Source organism: Solanum stenotomum, chromosome 10 (assembly GCF_019186545.1).
Source record: "Solanum stenotomum isolate F172 chromosome 10, ASM1918654v1, whole genome shotgun sequence".
NCBI lineage: Eukaryota > Viridiplantae > Streptophyta > Magnoliopsida > Solanales > Solanaceae > Solanum > Solanum stenotomum.
In genome coordinates, this window is record NC_064291.1 from 11,857,706 (window position 1) to 11,876,730 (window position 19,025).

Below are 19,025 nucleotides of genomic sequence, written 5' to 3' on the forward strand. Positions count from 1 at the left end.
ATATATATATATATATATCATTTAAAAAATATATAAAAAGTATTATAAATTGTAATAATTAACCGCTTTATTTTTTTTAAATCATATAACTAATTTGATTTACACTCCAAAATTCATAGGTGTCACATAATTTACGCATTAATTCTTCATTACTTAATATATGTAATTATATCAATGACATATAAATTGAAATAAAAAAATTACATATTTTATTTGAAAATCACGTAATAGTACTATAAGTTATAATAATTAACAACTAAACATATTGTAAAATTTTAGTTGACTCTCCGAATTCCATATGTCTCATGTAATTGAATTGGTTTAAAATTAATAAAAATATTATAAATTATAATAATTAACTACTTAAAATTTATAAAAAAAATCCTTTAAAAAAATTTAGTTGGTATTATGGAATTTGTGGCCAAGTGTCCAAATTATCAACAAGTGAAAGTTGAGCATCATAATTGGGTGGCTTGGCTCAAAACACTAGTATTTCTACGTGGAAGTGTGAAAATTTGAATATGGACTTCATTACGGACTTATATCGTACTTGTCGACAGTTTGATTCGATTTGAGTTTTTGTGAACAAAATGATGAAATAGACTCACATTCTTTTCGTTAAGACTTCATTTTCGGTGGAGTACACCAAGATTTATATTTAGGAAATGGTAAGGTTACATAGATTGTCATTCTCATTATCTCCGATTGATGTACTTAGTTTACATCTCAATTTTGGAAGTTGTTTCAAAAATGTATTTGTACTCAAGTGAAACTTAGCACGACTTTTTATCCTCAGACCGATGGACAAGCTGAAGGTACCATTCATACTTTTAAGGATATGTTGACTTTGTGAGATTGATTTCAAGGGTAATTGGACTGACTATTTGCCGTTAATTGAATTTGCTTATAATAATAGTTATCATTCTAGAATTGGGATGGTACCGTTTGAGGCTCTTTATGGTAGGAGGTGTAGGTCTCCTATTGGCTAGTTTGAAGTTGGTGAGGTCACTTTGATAGGGCCTGAGTTGTTGCATGAGGCTATGGAAAAGGTTTGACTTATTTGCAAAAGGTTGAAAATGGCTCAAAGTCAACAAAAGTCCTATGTCGATGTTAGAAGAAGAGAACTTGAGTTTAATGTTGATGATTGAGTCTACTTGAAAATTTCACCCATGAAGGGTGCCATGAGATTTGGAAAGAAAGGAAAGTTTGGTCCCCATTATGTGGTCTCATATCAGATTTTGAGGCTTATTGGCAAGGTTGCTTATGAGCTTGAATTGCCCAATGATGTAGCGTCGGTACATCTGGTATTCCATATCTCGTTGTCGAAAAAGTGTGTTGAAGATTCGACTTTCATTGTGCTCTTTGAAGGTTTAGAAGTTAAGGAGAATCTTTCTTATGAAGAGATTCCGGTTCAGATTTCAAATAGATAAATTCGGAAGTTGAGAAACAAAGAAATTGCATTTGTGAAGGTTCTTTAGCGGAATCAATTAGTTGAGGTGTTACTTGGGAAGCGGAAGCTGATATGATGTATGTTTATTACAAGGAAAGAGAAACTTATCACAGTGAGACTTTAATAATAGCATAGTTAATTTAAATCACTCATGTTGACAACAAAGCAACAAACAAGCTAGGATGAGTTACCAGATTCCCACAACTTGATAAGCAGAAAAAGGAATAAAGAGAAAACTGAAATAGAGGGAGGATGATTTCGAATCTAGTCAAGTTCTAGACGATGACAAGGACACAATTAAACTCCTAATCATGATAAAAATTCAAAGGTTAAGAAAGACTCGGTCTCGGGGGGTCCTCCCAGTTATTCGAATTAGAAAGACAACTTATTAAAGAGCACTTGATATATTTAATTCACTATAAACCCACCAACTCAATTAACTAGAAATATAATTACTTAGAGAGAAAAATTTGAAGCCACAGGAAAAGGGTAAACATGCATATTAGGAAAAAAAATAATAGAAAGGACCTATATTATCCATAGAAAAGAAAAATCATTGGTTATATTCTTATTTCTGTAATGAAGATAAAGAGTTAATATCCTAAAATGTCTTTCAACTTTAAGAATTTTGAACTTTGTTTTGTATCAAGGTTGGTTATGTGTTTCAAATGTACGTGAGTTGAGAAATCAGATTATGGCAGAAGCTCATTGTTCTTGGTATTCTATTCACCCGGGAGCCACCAAAATGTACCGTGATTTATGGAAAGTCTATTGGTGGAATGGGATGAAGAAGGATATTATGAAATTTGTGGCTAAGTGTCCAAATTATCAACAAGTGAAAGTTGAGCATACAAAAATGGGTGGTTTCGCTCAAAATTTTTGTATTTCTACGTGGAAGTGAGAAGATTTGAATATGGACTTCATTGCGGATTTACCCCCATTCGTCGATAATTTGATTCGATTTGGGTTGTTGTGAACAGAAAGATGAAACATGCTCACTTTCTTCTCTTTAAGACTTCATTTTCGCTGGAGGAGTACACTAAGATTTATATTCGAAAAATGGTAAGGTTGCATGGAGTGCCATTCTCATTATATCCGATGGAGGTACTCAATTTACATCTCAATTTTTCAAGTCATTTCAGAAAGGTCTTCGTACTCAAGTGAAACTTAGCACGACTTTTCTTCCTCAGACCAATGGAAAAAACGAACATACCATTTAGACTTTGAAAGATATGTTGAGAGCTTGTGAGATTGATTTCAAGGGTAATTGGGATGACCATTTGACATTGATTGAATTTGCTTATAATAATAGCTATCATTCTAGAATTGGGATGGCACCGTTTGAGGCTCATTACGGTAGGAGGTGTAGGTCTCTTATTGGCTGATTTGAAGTTGGTGAGGTTGCTTTGATAGGGCCTGAGTTGGTGCATGAGGATATGGAAAAGGTTTGACTTATTTGCAAAAGGTTGAAATGGCTCAAAATCAACAAAAGTCCTATGCCGATGTAAGAAGAAGGGAACTTGAGTTTAATGTTGATGATTGTGTCTACTTGAAAATTTCACTCATGAAGGGTGTCATGAGATTTGGAAAGAAAGGGAGCTTAGTCCCCGTTATGTTGGCCCATATCAGATTTTGAGGCATATTGGCAAGGTTGCCTTTGAACTTGAATTACCAAATGATTTAAAATCAGTACATATGGTAAATCATGTCTCGTTGTTGAAAAAGTGTGTTGAATATTCGACATCCATTGTGCCCGTAGAAGGTTTAGAAGTTAAGGAGAATCTTTTGTATGAAGAGATTCTCGTTGAGACTTTAGATCGGCAAATTCGGAAGTTAAGAAACAAAGAAATTGTATCCGTGAAGGTTCTTTGGAGAAATTAATTAGTTGAAGGTGCTATTTGAGAGACCGAAACCGATATGATGTATGCTTATTACAGGGAAAGAGAAACTTATCACAGTGAGACTTTGATAATAGCATAGTTAATTTAAATCACTCATGTTGACAACAAAGCAATAAACAAGCTAGGACGAGTTACCAGATTCCCACAACTTGATAAGCAAAAAAATGAATCAAGAGAAAGTTGAAATAGAGGGAGGATGATCTCGAATCTAGTCAAGTTCTAGACAATGACAAGGACACAATTAAACTCCTAAACAAGCTAAAATCAAAGGTTAAGAAAGACACCTCATTCTCGGAGGGCAAAACATATTCCTCCCAGATATTCTAATTAGAAAAACAAACTTATTAAAGAGCACTTGATATCCTTGTCAAGAGATAATGATATATTTAATTCATTAGAAACTCACTAACTCAATTAACTAGAAATATAATTACTTAGAGAGAAAAAATTGTAGTAGAGGAAAAGGGTAAACATGCATACTAGGAAAAAATAAAATAGAAATGTCTTATATCCATAGAAAAAAAATTTACTGGTTATATTCTTATTTCGATAATGAATATAAAGAGTTAATATCTTGAAAGGTTACTCAACTTTAAAAATTTATCTAGCAAAGACATTAAACTTCATGCATTCACCGGGATCAAAAGGATAGAAAGTCCACAGAACAGGGTCATACCAACAAGTATAGACCTCAAGGATAACCTGATCCACATGCAATGCACTTCTGATCCAACTAGGGATCTCATCAAATGCAAAGAGATAGTAAAGGAAGGTACAAACTTTACCTTCTCTTGGAAAATATCTCCTACCCCCATGAGATGCACATTCAACAAGATCATGCTCAGGGTAAGAAATAGAAAAAGGGTCTAGGAAGCTATCCTTCCACACACACAATGTAGGCTCTTCAAGTGGATGGTAAAACCTCAAGAAAGGCTTTACTGCATAAGGAAAGGAATGAACAATGTCAACCTCCATATGCTTGCCATTTCGACCAAACATTCCCACACAAAGGCTACAATTCAGCTCACTACTGGGATCAAATGGAAAGGCAAGCCATGTACTAGGATCAAGTGCACAACCATTTACCAGGTTGGCACTCTTTCCTTCAAACAATATACTCTACTCAACAACATGAGCTTCATCAGATGTAAACAAGTAATAGAGAAATATGTCTCGCAAATCAACCCCCCTCTAAGGTGTTTTCATGTGTATGACTACCAATAGGCTCAAAGCATTGGTCATACTATCAAGGAGTGAAACACACCAAAAAGAAGAAGTAACGGAAAAACAGATACCCCCTTCCTCCTCATCACATTCCTTCCCCACAAGAGTACTCTCACCTTCCAAGAAGATATTTCCATCTTTGGGAGGAAAAGCCTCACCATAGTGGGTTACTATCACAAGTATAGCTATCAAGAACTATACTGCTCTCAAGATTCACACCACTAGGTACATCAGTAGGAGTGATTTCATCATCTTCAAATTGGATATTGTACTTAAAGAGGGAATGATCCACCACTAGGAAAGAGTTGAAACATGCAAGTTCACCCTCAAAAAGACACATATCAGTTTTTGAAGCATTTTCAAGCACATGATCTCTATGAGCAAAGCAAGCAATTGGATCTTCCACAATAGATATGCTCAAAGAGTCACTCCTAATCAGATGATCAACATTCTCATTAGTGCCACCAACTTGAGGTTCCTTAATTACATTCCAAGGACCCTCAACCAGTGAACTACACTTACAAACTGGTTGATTAACACAATCAATACAAAATAATGATCTAGCATTCAAAGCATAGGTGTCAACACTAGGTGGACACAAATCGATCTTACTAGAAGAATCAATTCGATCATCAATAGGATCAACTAGTGTATCCACATTCTCTACAAGCACATTATCAACACATGGTAAAGAATCAATAGGCTCACATAAAGCCAAGCTAACATTCACACTTTGTTCATTTGCAATGGTAAAAGTGTTAAGATTAGCTATTGTACCTTGACGCCTGCAAGAAAGATCTTTTTTACCTTGGATGTTGGAACATCCCATTAGTGCATCCATCACACCTTCGACTGTAGGCTCTTTTTCTGGAACTTGTGTTCCTCCATTCATTACGTTTGTACCTACATAAGAATCCCTACCAAGTGAAGGATAAACAGAAATGTTAGATTGAGATTGTGGCAACCCTCTCACTTCACTCCTCTCAAGCTTTTTTTTTTTCCACTCTAAGGTTGCCACCTTGCTTTCCCTTACTCCTCTCAATCTTTTGTCTCTCACTTTTCACCTTAGGAGGAGGAAATAGATGTGTTCCCCAATGATCCACAACACACTTGTACCCGTTCTGCTCATTTGGGACCCTATGTTCAATAAACCAATTGGCGCCCAAACTTAAGTGATAAGAAGCCATGGGCATTATATCACACCAAACCTCCTCATGGTATTTACCATGTGTGAACGAGACTTTTAGCCCTTCGGTAACCTTACATCCCTCCATGGTGTATGGATAAGTCATGTGTAGTTGAGGTAGCCCCAAGTAGGATACCACCTCTAGAGTGATGTAGTTTAGATTGTACCCATCATCGAGGACAAGGTCAAGTCCCAAATACCCACAAATGCCAACATTTGTCCTAAGAATTGGTCTTCTTGGATCGACATTGAAAAGCTTAATGTACCCTTTTGGCACATACTTGAACCTCTTCAGCCTCTTCAATTCTTCCCATGTCAATGGGTGGGTATTTCCTTGAAGTGCGCAGAGCCTTTCCTCCTGAGTCCACCAACTCAATGCAACACCCTTCAAATGAGAGAGGGAATACAAGGGTCGCTCTGGACCTCTCAAATCATGGTGTTGGAAATTCTTCTCACATTGCCACTCCCAATCAAGATATGTTTCTAGATCATGTCTTTCTTCAAAGATAGGAAAATCAATCCTTTTGGTACCGAGACCCCTGACACATCCCATATCATAGTCACATGGGTCTGAGGCAATTGAGGACATGCTGCCTTATAACTCCTTTGTACCTATAAAATGACAACTCACAAAAATAACAAACAACGTTAGCGTTAGTAAAATAAACTCACAATTGCTCATGCTTACACACCTTTGATTACCTCTCAAATTGGCGCGACTAATGTTGAAGATTGCTTATACTCAGTTGATCACAAGGTCTCGGTTTCTACTCTTGGTCAGAATAGATTTTTATTTCAAGAAGAACGGACGACTCAATAAAAGCAAACGGACTTGAGTCAAGAAATAATTACGAAGTAAAACGAAAAAACACTAAATGAAAAGCACTACAAAGAAGTGAATTCAAAAGCTAAATAGTCAACAAGTAGGTAATTACAAGTTGAAAATCAGTCAAGGATTCTTGATTACGAACTAGAATCAAAAGAAAAGGAAACTAAGAAATTAGAACCTGAGATGAAAAGGGTTATAAGACGAGTTTCCCATCGCCAAATGGCCTGTTTTCTTTGCCAAACATGAAGTTCAGCTCGCCAACTTGAAGATTGACTCGCCAAACTCGCCAATCGGACAAGGCAACTCGGTGATCTGGGTGGACGTTCGGCGATGCCGAATGGATTCGGCGACCAGGGCTTAGCTCGCCGAAATTCCCAATGTCTTCACCAAAATGAGGTCCAACTCGGGGACCTAGCTGCCCAAAAGGCGAGGCATCGAGTGGAATAGGAGATCCAAGTCGGGATTCGCCCAAATTCCTCAAGCTGCACTTGCACAATTGTGAAAATTGACCTGTTGTGGTCCCCCACCTTCCTTTGTCCTTTAGGCTTTACCCTATTAGGTAAATTCCCCTTTTACAAACACTTTTAATCTTTCTCTTTCTTCTCTTTTTTAATCAAATACTTACTTTTCAAATATCCCCGTTCTTGAAGAATCTTGAAGATATGAATGTTCTTCAAGAACAAGATGAACAACCAAATTAAAACCCCGAAGATTTTTAGCTCGGAATTTCATGAAATTCGAGATTCAAACTTTCTTAGATATAGGGAACAAACCCCAATACTTTTTTGCACTCAATTCCTTGCCAAATCTTCCAGATCTCAAAACCCACTTCATCTTCTTCAAAGCTTCTTCAACCAACAATGGTGGAAACTTCAATAGTGAACCAAACTCTTTCAAATCTCAGCCCTAGAAACGAAATAGGTTAGGGAACACTAATCTAACCTTGGAAACTCCAAAGAAGACTCAAATAAACAAGACCCATTTCAAAATTTCTTCAAAAAGGAGTTGAACACCTTTTTTTTCATAACAAACCCCAAGACTAGAATCGTAGGAACGAATCTNTTTTTTTATATATTTTTATATGTAGAGAATAAAATAAAAAATTTGATGGAAAATTAGTTTATATAGGAAAATATAGATTAAAACTTGGCTTTATCTAGTATAGAGTTAGTTTTCGATTCAAATTTTAAAAGATCAATGGTAACTTCCCATTCAAATTCAAAATTTTAAAAATTAATTATATTTAGTAACATTTATCTTTATTTGTTTCATTCTTTTTTTATATTTTTATAGTTGCAATATAAAACTATACCAAAAAATAAGTATAAAAATTGGTTGACGTCCAAATTTGAATTTTTATCTTTGAATTTAAATAAATACTATATAAAGAACATAAAATTTGCCAAAAAATAATAATAATAATTTTTGGGAAGTTTTCACATTTTTATTAATAAATAATAATTAATAATTTTATTTATTACTGAAAATAATAAATAAATTCTTATTAATTATTAATTATTAATATAGCTATGAAAACTTCCCCCAAAAAAGAATAAATAACACACTCTATAACCTCTCCTATTATACATATATAATATAAATTATTATTATTATTATTATTGTTATTATTATTATTATTATTATTATTATTATTATTATTATTATTATTATTATTATTATTATTTAACAATGTATAAAGAATGATAATTAGCTGTGAAAAGTTAGTTTAAATATTTTATATAAAAAATGATAATTACCCATAAAATAGAGTCTGTACATATGTAAAATGTATATAACTTAAATATCTAGTTGAGAAAATCTGCAAGATGGACAAATAAAATTTAACACCTTTATAATAAAATCTCGTTGCACAACCCACATATCTTAAATTTCATTTGAAATCAATAAAAACAATTATTAATATTGATTATTTATTATAAATAAAAAATTGTGAATATTAAATTATAACTAATTATTAATTAATCTAATTATGTATTACTATTTGGATGAATGGCAAATGTTTCCATTATTTACAGTTTTCCGTTCTTTCCCTTTTAATGATTAATAATTAATAATATTATGCTTTTCCTTTTTACTTTTTACTGTAAAAAATAAAAGTATACTTATTATCATAACTAATTAAGATTTTAAAAATAATAACTTTTACGCATTATTAATAGTATTTGTATGAAAATGAAACAGTATTATTTTTTTATTATATTTAGAAGAGTGAGAAACAAAGAAAATGAGTACCTATGCATTTACAAAATTTGATTTTTTTTTTCTATATTAATAAAATATTATAAATCTGTTAAGAAAATGAGTACCTTTACACATACGGAAGTATATTCAAATGTCTGACTTTCATCTTAACTTCGCCAAAAGTATATAAAATTTGGCCTCTCCAACCTCAAATTTTCTTCCTCAATAATTTTCTACTTTATTGTAATTTAAAATATGATTAATATTTCTTTATTCTAAGAAGTCCAACTATATGTTATTAGATTTTATTGCAACTCATCAATTATAAACAATATCAAAGATTCAAAACAACACATAAATTAGAATCAAACTCTCTAAATTTAAACAAAGTACAATTCAAGTTATGAAATATGAATCAGATTGTTAGTCTTCCTTACTTATGAATTTGTTATCTGCATTTATTTTCTCCCTTTTTTTCTGTTTATCTTCTTTTCTTTCCTTCTTTCTTTAATTCTCTTTTATTTTTATTTGTTTGTTAAATTAAAAAGAACAACTTTTTTTAACAAATGTTAGTAAGGATTTATATAAATAAATAAATTGTATGACGATGTAGATCAACTTTCAATTTATAATTCAAACTTTCAATTCATATTAAAAATAAAATGAATAAAATTCGAATGAAGAAAATGAATTCAAGTTTGGTGACAATAAGAAAAAAATATTAATCTATAATACGATCATCACTCATCTGCATATAAATTTCTCCTTCTTCAACTACATATATTCAACACCAAAATTACTTGATCCCATCTTCATTAAACGATCCTCTTTCTTTGATTTTTTTTTTAAAAAAAAATCAATTGATCATCTTTAAGATCTAGAGCTTTCCAAATAAAGTGCAATTATTGTTAATGTAGCAACATAAAACAAAAGAAAAATAGAGGAACTATGCAANTATGCCTATTAATTTCTTCCACAGTCTTATAAAAAGATATCTTCTCCCCGTGCTTAAGAGCATTCCTTCTATTCCAAAGTTTCCAAATAATGAAAGGAGGCAGTGCCATCAAGATTGACTTAAGTTTAGGAGGTGCATCCAGTTTCCACCAGTTGTGGAGAAATACCTTCAACTGAAAACCTGGAATTTGTACCCAACTGGAGTAATAAAGTTCTGCTAAGTCCTTTTAGCAAAAGAAGAAGTCAGAAAAACATAATCAATAGTTTCTGTTTGTGGCCTAGTACAACAATAACAAAGAGCCTCCTCATCCACCTTTATTTTGATCAACACTTCCCCTAAATGAAGTATTTTTTTTCATTAATCTTCACAAAAAGAAAGAGACCTTAAAAGTACACCTTTAATCAAGAAGTTTGCAACTTTAGCATTATTGTCTTCCTTTTGTCTCACCTCTTCCATGCACTACTAACTATAAACTTCCCAGAGCTGGTAAGCATTCACAAAGGCTCATCCCATTCCTTGGTAGGTTCTAAGTAAGAAACTTCACTATGAATCTGATAAATAGAGGAAATAATTGATGAAGTTTCTCATCCTTCAAACCATTTTCCTCCATTAGTTTATTTATCTCTTCCACAGAAAGGTCTAGATTAATAGATGGCTAATTTAATCTAATTATCATACCAAACGTTTGAATTCCCACATTTAGGTTCCTAGCAAATCAACTGATTAAAACTTTCTCTAGCTTCCAACATGTATTTCCACAACTGTGAGCCCCCTTTCTATTCAACTACTTAAGGTCTAAGCCTTTTGCAATATTTATTCCACATGGATTTTTTGATTCTGAAAGTCCACCAAAATTTTACAAACAGAGCTTTAGAAACATCAAATAGTGATTTAAAACCAAGATCACCTTCTTCCCTAAGAAAGCACATGTTGGTCCAGGAGACCCAGTGCTTATGCCTTTCTCCCTCGTTGTTAGTCCAGAAAAATCTAGTAAACAATTTGTGTAGTTCATATAAATACATTTGGGAGGAGTAATAGAAGATAAAAGGTAAATAGGAAGACTTTGCAACACTTTATTAATCAAAACAACCTTACCTCAATAAGATAGAATTCTGCCCTTTCAGGCTTGCAACTTGTTCTTCACTTTTTTATGAGCTCTGTAAAGTGTGACTTCCTTTTCCTAGCATGACCAATTGGACACCCCAAATAAATAAAAGAAATTTTTTCCTTTATTAAAACCCGTGACCTCCTCAACCTGTTAATTGACTTGCCTAGCAGTTTTATTAAAAACATAGAAGAAGCTTTTTTTTTTTTTTGATTTTCTAGCCAGATTGTCTTCCATATTTCCCCAAAGTATTCATAATCATTTGCAAAGAACTCTTATCAGCAGAAGATAAAATGATAGTATCATTAGCATAGGCTAGGTGATTGATATATATATATATGTGTGTGTGTGTGCGCGCGCGCGCGCGCATTTAGGCATATCATAACTCCTGAAGCTTTTAGTAAGGAATAAAACATTTAAAGCTTTAGAAAGTACTTCAACAGTTACTCAGTAAGAATGAACAAAATTGGAGATAAATGATCCCCTTGTTTCACTCTTCTGGTGGAATGAGAAAGCATGTAGTTTGACTATTTATCAAAACTGAATACCAATTGTGGGCTATCAACCTCCAAATCTTATCGACAAAACAATTATTGAAACATACCTTCTCCAGAAATTTTATCAAGAAATGCCAAGAAACTTTGTCATAAGTTTTGGCTATATCAAGCGTATTGACTACATTCACAGGTTTGGGTGAGATTTTTATCTAAATTGAAGTTAACAATCTGAACCCGAGGTCTATTATCTTTCAAATATACAGAGAGACTGACTGGGGTAATAGGGGCAGTGTCATTTGGGTGAAGAAATTAGGGTTCTTGGTGTAGATACGTAATTTTTAACCGAACATAAGGTTTTACACCAGTTTTATTCCTTAAATATTTTTTCTAGGTCTATATTAAATATTTTATTTCTCATCGTATTTTAGTAAGTTTATTTTAAAAGATTTGAAAACTACAAAAAATATATGATTTCTGTTAATTTAAATTTTAATAAACCAGCTAGTATTTCTTAATTATATNTATATATATATATATATATCTAATTTATAAAAAAAATATAAAAATAAACTTAACTCTCAACTCTCCACACCCACTACCCACCTGCACACCCCATTTCCCCCTATTTCCCCTAAACAACCTGCGCACACACACCACCACTACAATACAAAACAAAAATCAATACACACGCACAACCCCTCCCTTACTCCTATATACTCTACAGACTCACACGAGAAAGACAAAAAAAACAACACACACAACACAACAACACAAAAGAGAATCAACAACCAAGATAAAAAAACAACAAGGCACACGCATCAAAAAATACAGCAACACAATACCGACACTTACCAACACACACAAATACACAAATACAACACATATACCACTAGATTTGTGGGTGTTTTAATCGAGTTTCGGTCAAAATTTTACGGTATCTATTCTCTCTATTTAAGGTTAAACATTACCTTATCTCTTTACTTTATTTATGGAATTTGATGTAACTTTATGATAAGTTTTCTTATATCTTGTTACATTTATAATTTGACTGAAATGAATATTTGACATCTTGAGTTATATTTATGTTACTTTTTGGTGCAAATACCTAAAAAATCAATAAAATCTTATTATTATGGTAGAATTTTTTGTTGTTGTTTAATTTTGTCATTCCTAGGCCATTGTTTTTATAGCATTGTCGTAGCTTAATGTTGATGTCAATTGCCTATTTTAATTTACGTATTTTGAGATAAATCAGTCATTACCCAATAAACAAACAAATGTATTATGTTGTTAAACATAAATTTACGCTATTTTCGATTAGTTAAATTCTTTGTTATGAGGACTAATTTAATTAAAAATATCATTGATTAATATAATAATGAAATAAAAGATTAGTTGTCTAGAATTCACAAAAATAAGAGTAAGCATCTTTAATACTAGAGGAACTTTAGGCACGTTAGAAATATTTGTTTCAATTAAGAATGTGGTTACACATCTTTTTTGAAACACATTAAAAGAAACTCAAAGATGCGGTGATGCACCTTGTCCAATAATATAGTTTAACTTTCATTAATTTAAAATAAGACTCATAGATAAAACTATTAGGTGTGAATGTGAAAAAGACAATTATTCTCTAAATGTCAAGACCAAGAATGCGGTTACGCATCTAGGTTGAGACCAAAGAAAAGTTCAACAATAAAAATGCGAACAAGTCACGGCCTGAAAATAATATATTCAAAGAATAGTTAAAATAAGTATAAGTCAATAAAAGCGACCGTGCTAGAACCACGAGACTCGAGGGATGCCTAATACCTTCCCCTCGGTCAACAAAATTCCTTACTCGAATTTCTAGTATGCAGACCATAATAAAGAGTAATTTCTATTTGATTAGGGATTAAAAACAAAAGGTGACTTGGAACACCATAACTCAATTCCAAGTGGTGACTCTGAAAAAATAAAAATAATCCCTAATCAATACCGTCACTTAAATTGGAAAAACCCTTCCGTCTTCCGCCGCGTGCGAAAAAAGGGGCGTGACACTTGGTTTTGACTTTTGTGTTTTGGAAGAAGAAAGGGGAGAGGAGCGCGCGTGAGGGCTGGAAAAGGAGAAAGGGAGAGGAGAGTGTGAGAGCGCGAGAGACGTAAATATATGTTTATGTGTACAAGTGTGTAAGAATTAAGACGATGACCTTTTTATTTAAAATTTGATCACTTGAGTTAATATTCTAACCGAATTAGATTTAGGTATAACCAAATTGAGTCAAACAACTAAATCCGGCCAAAACTAAAAAGAGATGGATGATTATCGATTAATTATTTGAGTTTCTTAATTTAAACAAGACAAATTAATCATCAAGTCATGAGTTAATTATTTAATGCAGAGAACTAATTATACGTTATTATAAAACTCTCTAATTTAAAGGAAATAAATATGTATTTATAAGAAACACTTTTTTTAGGCTGTTTATTAAATATTTATGTAAAAGATGAAAAATATATTTAAATCTATACATAAAATTATTATGTATTATATACTTATTTCTGAAAAACTAATAGAAGTAATTAGAGAAAGATTTTAAAATATTTTTAGAATTTTTCAAAGATTATTATTATTTCAAATTTTCTGAAATTGAAGAAACTCGATAATTAACTCGAATTGCATAGGGTCAAAATTGAGTGTCAACAGTCAAGTCACGTGATTTTCACATTCACATTAGGGTTTGGGGTGACTATTGTCACACCCTATCTTAGGGATGTTACTAGCACTTGGTGCCGCACTTTACCCTGAGTCAATCTTTGTTGGACAACTATGCTGCTAGTGTAACACCAACCATAAAATCAAGAAAAAAAGTAAGTTTATTTTTTCTTAAAAATAAGTCGACAACTAGCAAGGTTCCTATCAACCACACTTGGAATAAACTCGGATAATATCATCAATTCATGTAGAATAGAAAATGCATTCTCTATGGACCATCGAGACATCATGATATCTATAGACTATAGTTAAGTAATGCTTAGTGGCCCGTTAAAGCCACCATTATCTTTGGAAACATATAAACTAATTACATATAATCATATACAACTGGCCCAATTTCCTACGGAGTATAAAGGTTGATTAAATACATAGTCAGCCCTTTAAACTAGTCTTAATATTTAGACACTTGTACTAAGTTTTATTTCAATTGAACACACTAATTCCTAGTAAAATGTTTCAATTAGATAATTTCGATTCAAATTTTGAAAAATCTTTTCTTGAATGTTTGTTCGTCTATAAGGTAGTTAAGTAAATCATATAAATATGTCATCTCGTTTAATTATACACATTAACTTGAAGTAGAAAATACATGAGACTTTATAACTTATTGAGGCAGTAGGCATCAAAATTTTGTGGGACTCCACAAGACAAGCCCAATTTTCAGTTAGGGTTCATGGAAGATACTCTATCCTAAACTCTAGATCATGCCTTATAGATGGTAATCTATTCTCTTGAAGAGAAATATTAAATATCCAATAAATGTTTGAGATATTTATAAAGAGATCATGATGTATTAAAACTCTTCTTGACAATCAAATATTTTAAGAAGATCCACAAAATCCTTCTTTCTTGGAGATCAAATAAATCCAAGGAGATTCACATTATCCTACTCGAGAAACACACTGCTTCAACTCTCGAATCACAGAGATAAATGATAAACAAGAGAGAAGAATCAATGGAACAAACAAAATTGTATCGTCATTATTTATAAAAAAAAATTATGTTCCTTCATATTTTATTTATAATTGTAATTTATTTTCTAGCACTTTAAAATATTTGGCATACAAAGAAAATATATATATATTCAAAAGAGATAACATACTTTATGTTTTTAATTTAAATACCTTATAACTAGACGAATGAGAACACACACAAAAAAAAATAAATCAAAATTGAAACTAAAAGTGTATATTTAATTTGAAATATTTTGTTAGAAGTTCATGTGGTGTTCAATTAGAATATAATAACTTAATTTGAATATCTAAATAGAATATTCAAATAAATTGAAAAGGCTAGCTACGTCATAAGCCAATTATATATATATATATAAAATAATAAGGCCGACTTATACAGTTGTGTGCATGATCCATAGGCCGACAAAAAATTGGTGTTTGAATTAGTTGTCTATGTGTGTGTGGAGTGTGTACAATGTACATGTCCTTGTCAAAATTGTTCGTTTCGTGTTCTATTTTATCAATTAATTAAAAAAAACGTGGCTTTTACTTTTTCAAGAAAATCATTTTGTATTTATTCATTCGAAGTCCCCTTTCTTCTCCAATAAATATCAATTATCATAACTTCATCCAAAAACCTTCCTGGTAAATCTTGATTATCAGTTACACAAAATATACACATAGATATCGATTCGACGTATAAAAATCTTAGTTCAATCCCAGATTTTGTTTGTGTAAGTGAAGTTAATTGAAGAAAATGAAGAAGAAATTGCAATTTGGAACTCACTCTTTCACTTTCATCCTTTTCTCCTATTAGGGAGGATCAAGAATTCGAGAATAAGAAATCACAACAGCTAACAATATTTTACAATGGAAAATTTGTGGATTCTGATGTTACTCAGCTTCAGGTATGTGTATTTAGTTTCCAGTTCTTTTCTCTTTAATTAATTGTTTGTGTGGATATGAAGTGAATGGCTAGTATTCACTTTTCGTTTTGTAATCCGTTTATAAAAGAATCAAAAGTTAACTTTAAAACTCCTCTTTTATCTTTAATGAGTTATTCTTGAGTATAAGTTTTAATAATCCTATTTTTTTAAAATGCAGGCTAAAGCTATAATATATCTTGCAAGTAGAGGAATGGAAGAGAAAACAAATAAGATGTCTGAGCCCTCATCACCATCATTACAACCTCAAACTGGTCTATTCATGAAGCGATCTTTACAGAGATTTCTACAAAAGAGAAAAAATAGAATTCAAACAACTTCGCCATATCATCATTAGATGCTACTGATGGAATTCGGCTCCATTTAGTTTCATATGTGTATATGTTTTGTATTTTGGTGTAACAAATATATATATTTTTTAATATGAGAGCTAGAAAATAAAGAAAATTTTCGAATAGGTGAATTATAGTAATCAAACACAACACTTGTGCATCAATTATTTTAAGATTTGGAAATTAATACAAAATTAAAATTTCATGTTTTTATTTCATGGTACGAATCACACTTGCTCTATGTGCCTAAATGCAACGAGACGACACTATCTAATACCAAGAACCTCATATCTTAAAAGGTAACTGAACTATGAAAAATGATCTAATAAAGTCAGTGAATTTTATTTTTTACCTTCTAAAATCATTCAACTACATTTAACATTAAAATAAATTTAACATGTCAAATTAAATTATTTTGTTATGCCATATAATCATGAACCCCATAAATAAATTATTTAATGTCATGTAAAGATAAACCCCATAAATAAATAAAATAATAAAATCTATTTAATTCTTTGCCATGTAGTTATTTTTTTCTCCTTCTAATTGGCATGATTCTCTTTTTGCAAAATAATCAACAGCTTTTTTTTTCTGGACTATTAGAGACGACAAAAAGCTAATTCCCATTTTATGTAGAGTTGTAAAGAACCTTTGTTTAACAAGATTAATATTCCAATTGGATAAAGAATGACTCTAAAAAGATTATATTTGCTAAACTATTGTCGTCGGTAATGGTCCAGAAAAACGCTACTGATTATTGAGAAATAGCATAATTATATGGTATAAAAATAAATAAATTTTATAATTTTATTTAGGGAAAAGGGTAAAAAATGTTCTTAAACTATATGAAAGGAATAAAAATGCTCTCCGTTTTAAAGAAGCTAAATGAAGATGAAATATTTTCCATATCAGTATCATATATTCTGATTTCATTATTGTATATTCTCTGATTCTTTACCTTTAATTACTTGATTGGATTCATTAGTTTTGCTGATATTGTGGGATCTTTTACCACATAATTCCTTGTATTTAAACAACACATTGTATCAATGAAACACACAAAAAACATTTCTCTTGTGTATTCTGCTCCTTTATGGTATTAGAGCTATCAACACTCAAATGAGTAAAAACTTGTAATCATCTTCCCATCTTCTTCATTTTTTTTTCCTTTCCAAACCACCTAAAAACAATGGTGAACTCATCTGCTTCGGACATCAATTTGAACAGTGATGACCCAATCAACACTTCATCCACAATTGTGAATGTTGCTTCAACCAAAACGCAAATCATTAACATCAACCCAACTGCACAACTTCCAATCAAACTTACTGGTGGTGCAAACTTTGCAACATGAAAAGCTCAAATTCAAAAGGTCATGAATGGGTTTGACTTAATGAGCTATCTCAATGGATCCATAACACCGCCACCACGCACCATTAAGCAAGACACACAAGATGTCGTTAATCCAGATTTCAAAATCTGGTTTCAGCAAGATAATCTCATCTGCAACGCCTTAATGGCATCTGTTGACTCCACCATTGCACCATCAGTTGCCTCTGTTGAAACTTCAAAGGAAGCATGGGACTATTTGCATACTACATATGCAAATAGATCTCAAACCAGGATCTACCGTCTTCGAGATGCATTGGCGAAAGTTCAGCGAGATCAAAAATCTGTCACTGATTATCTCAGGGAGATAAGAACTATCACTGATGAACTAGCTGTTGCTGGTGCTCGCATTTCTAATGAAGAGTTGGTTGTAAAAATTTTGAGTGGCCTTGGACCTGAATATGAGGCTTTAAGTACTGTTATTCGTTCAAGAGACTCCTATTTCATATGAGGAATTGGCTCACAAGCTCACGGATCATGAACTTTATCTAAAGCAAACTGATAAGAAGCAACCACCAACTCTAATCACTGCTCAAGTTGCACAGAGAACAAATAATCACAATAACAATGGCAACAAGCAAACTCACCGCTAGTCTGGTCAGCCTTAATGGCGTTCGCAAACTACTCCTTCTGAAACGCAACAATGGCGTACCGCCCACACTCAAAGCAATGGAAACTTTTCCCAGCCATGGCGTCCCTCTATTCCTATGCAGGCGAAAATGCAAATCCAATGTCAGTTATGTGAAAAATTTGGTCACACTGCAAATGTTTGTCGTTTCAAGTCGCATAACCATTTTGACGTTAAGGCCATGCTTGCTGCTCGGTCTTTTCCCAATACTGCTCCATGGATTCTGGATTTCGGTGCCTCACATCATATCACTGCTGATTCTCAGAACATAGCTTCTCCACATGAATACACGAGTCCTGAACAAGTTTCAATGGGTGATGGTAATGGTATTTGGATCACCCACACTGGTTCCACTACATTAAACTCTCCCATACATTCTTTTTCTTTACATAATATTCTGTGTACTCCATTTATCAAAAAGAATCTTATATCTGTTTCAAAATTTTGTCAACAAAACCAAACATCTATTGAATTCTTTCCTTTCTCTTTTGTTGTGAAGGCACTGACTACGGGGGCACCACTATTACAAGGCCGGAATAGAGATGATTTGTACGAATGGCCAACGTTTGCGACTTCAACACATTCATCTCCTACAACCTTCACGGTAAATACTTCTCAAGTTCCTTTATCTCTATGGCATCGTCGTCTAGGACATCCTAATATCCGTCTTTTGAA

General features: G+C 32.4%; 2 protein-coding genes across 2 annotated transcripts in view; both read left to right on the forward strand.

Annotated features, from left to right (window-relative positions):
* LOC125842538 (protein TIFY 5A-like) overlaps positions 1-16,407 on the forward strand; it is a 60,933-nt gene extending 44,526 nt beyond the window's left edge. Inside the window, exons 2-3 of the mRNA XM_049521846.1 lie at positions 15,853-15,965; positions 16,162-16,407. Of these exons, the coding sequence (XP_049377803.1) occupies positions 15,853-15,965; positions 16,162-16,338 (290 nt within the window). The 3' untranslated portion in view covers positions 16,339-16,407. The remainder of the gene's footprint in view (positions 1-15,852; positions 15,966-16,161) is intronic.
* Positions 16,408-17,708: 1,301 nt separating this feature from the next.
* Positions 17,709-18,173, forward strand: LOC125842735 (uncharacterized). The gene has a single exon (XM_049522057.1). The coding sequence runs from the start codon at positions 17,709-17,711 to the stop codon at positions 18,171-18,173; it is 465 nt and encodes a 154-aa protein (XP_049378014.1).
* Positions 18,174-19,025: the final 852 nt, after the last annotated feature.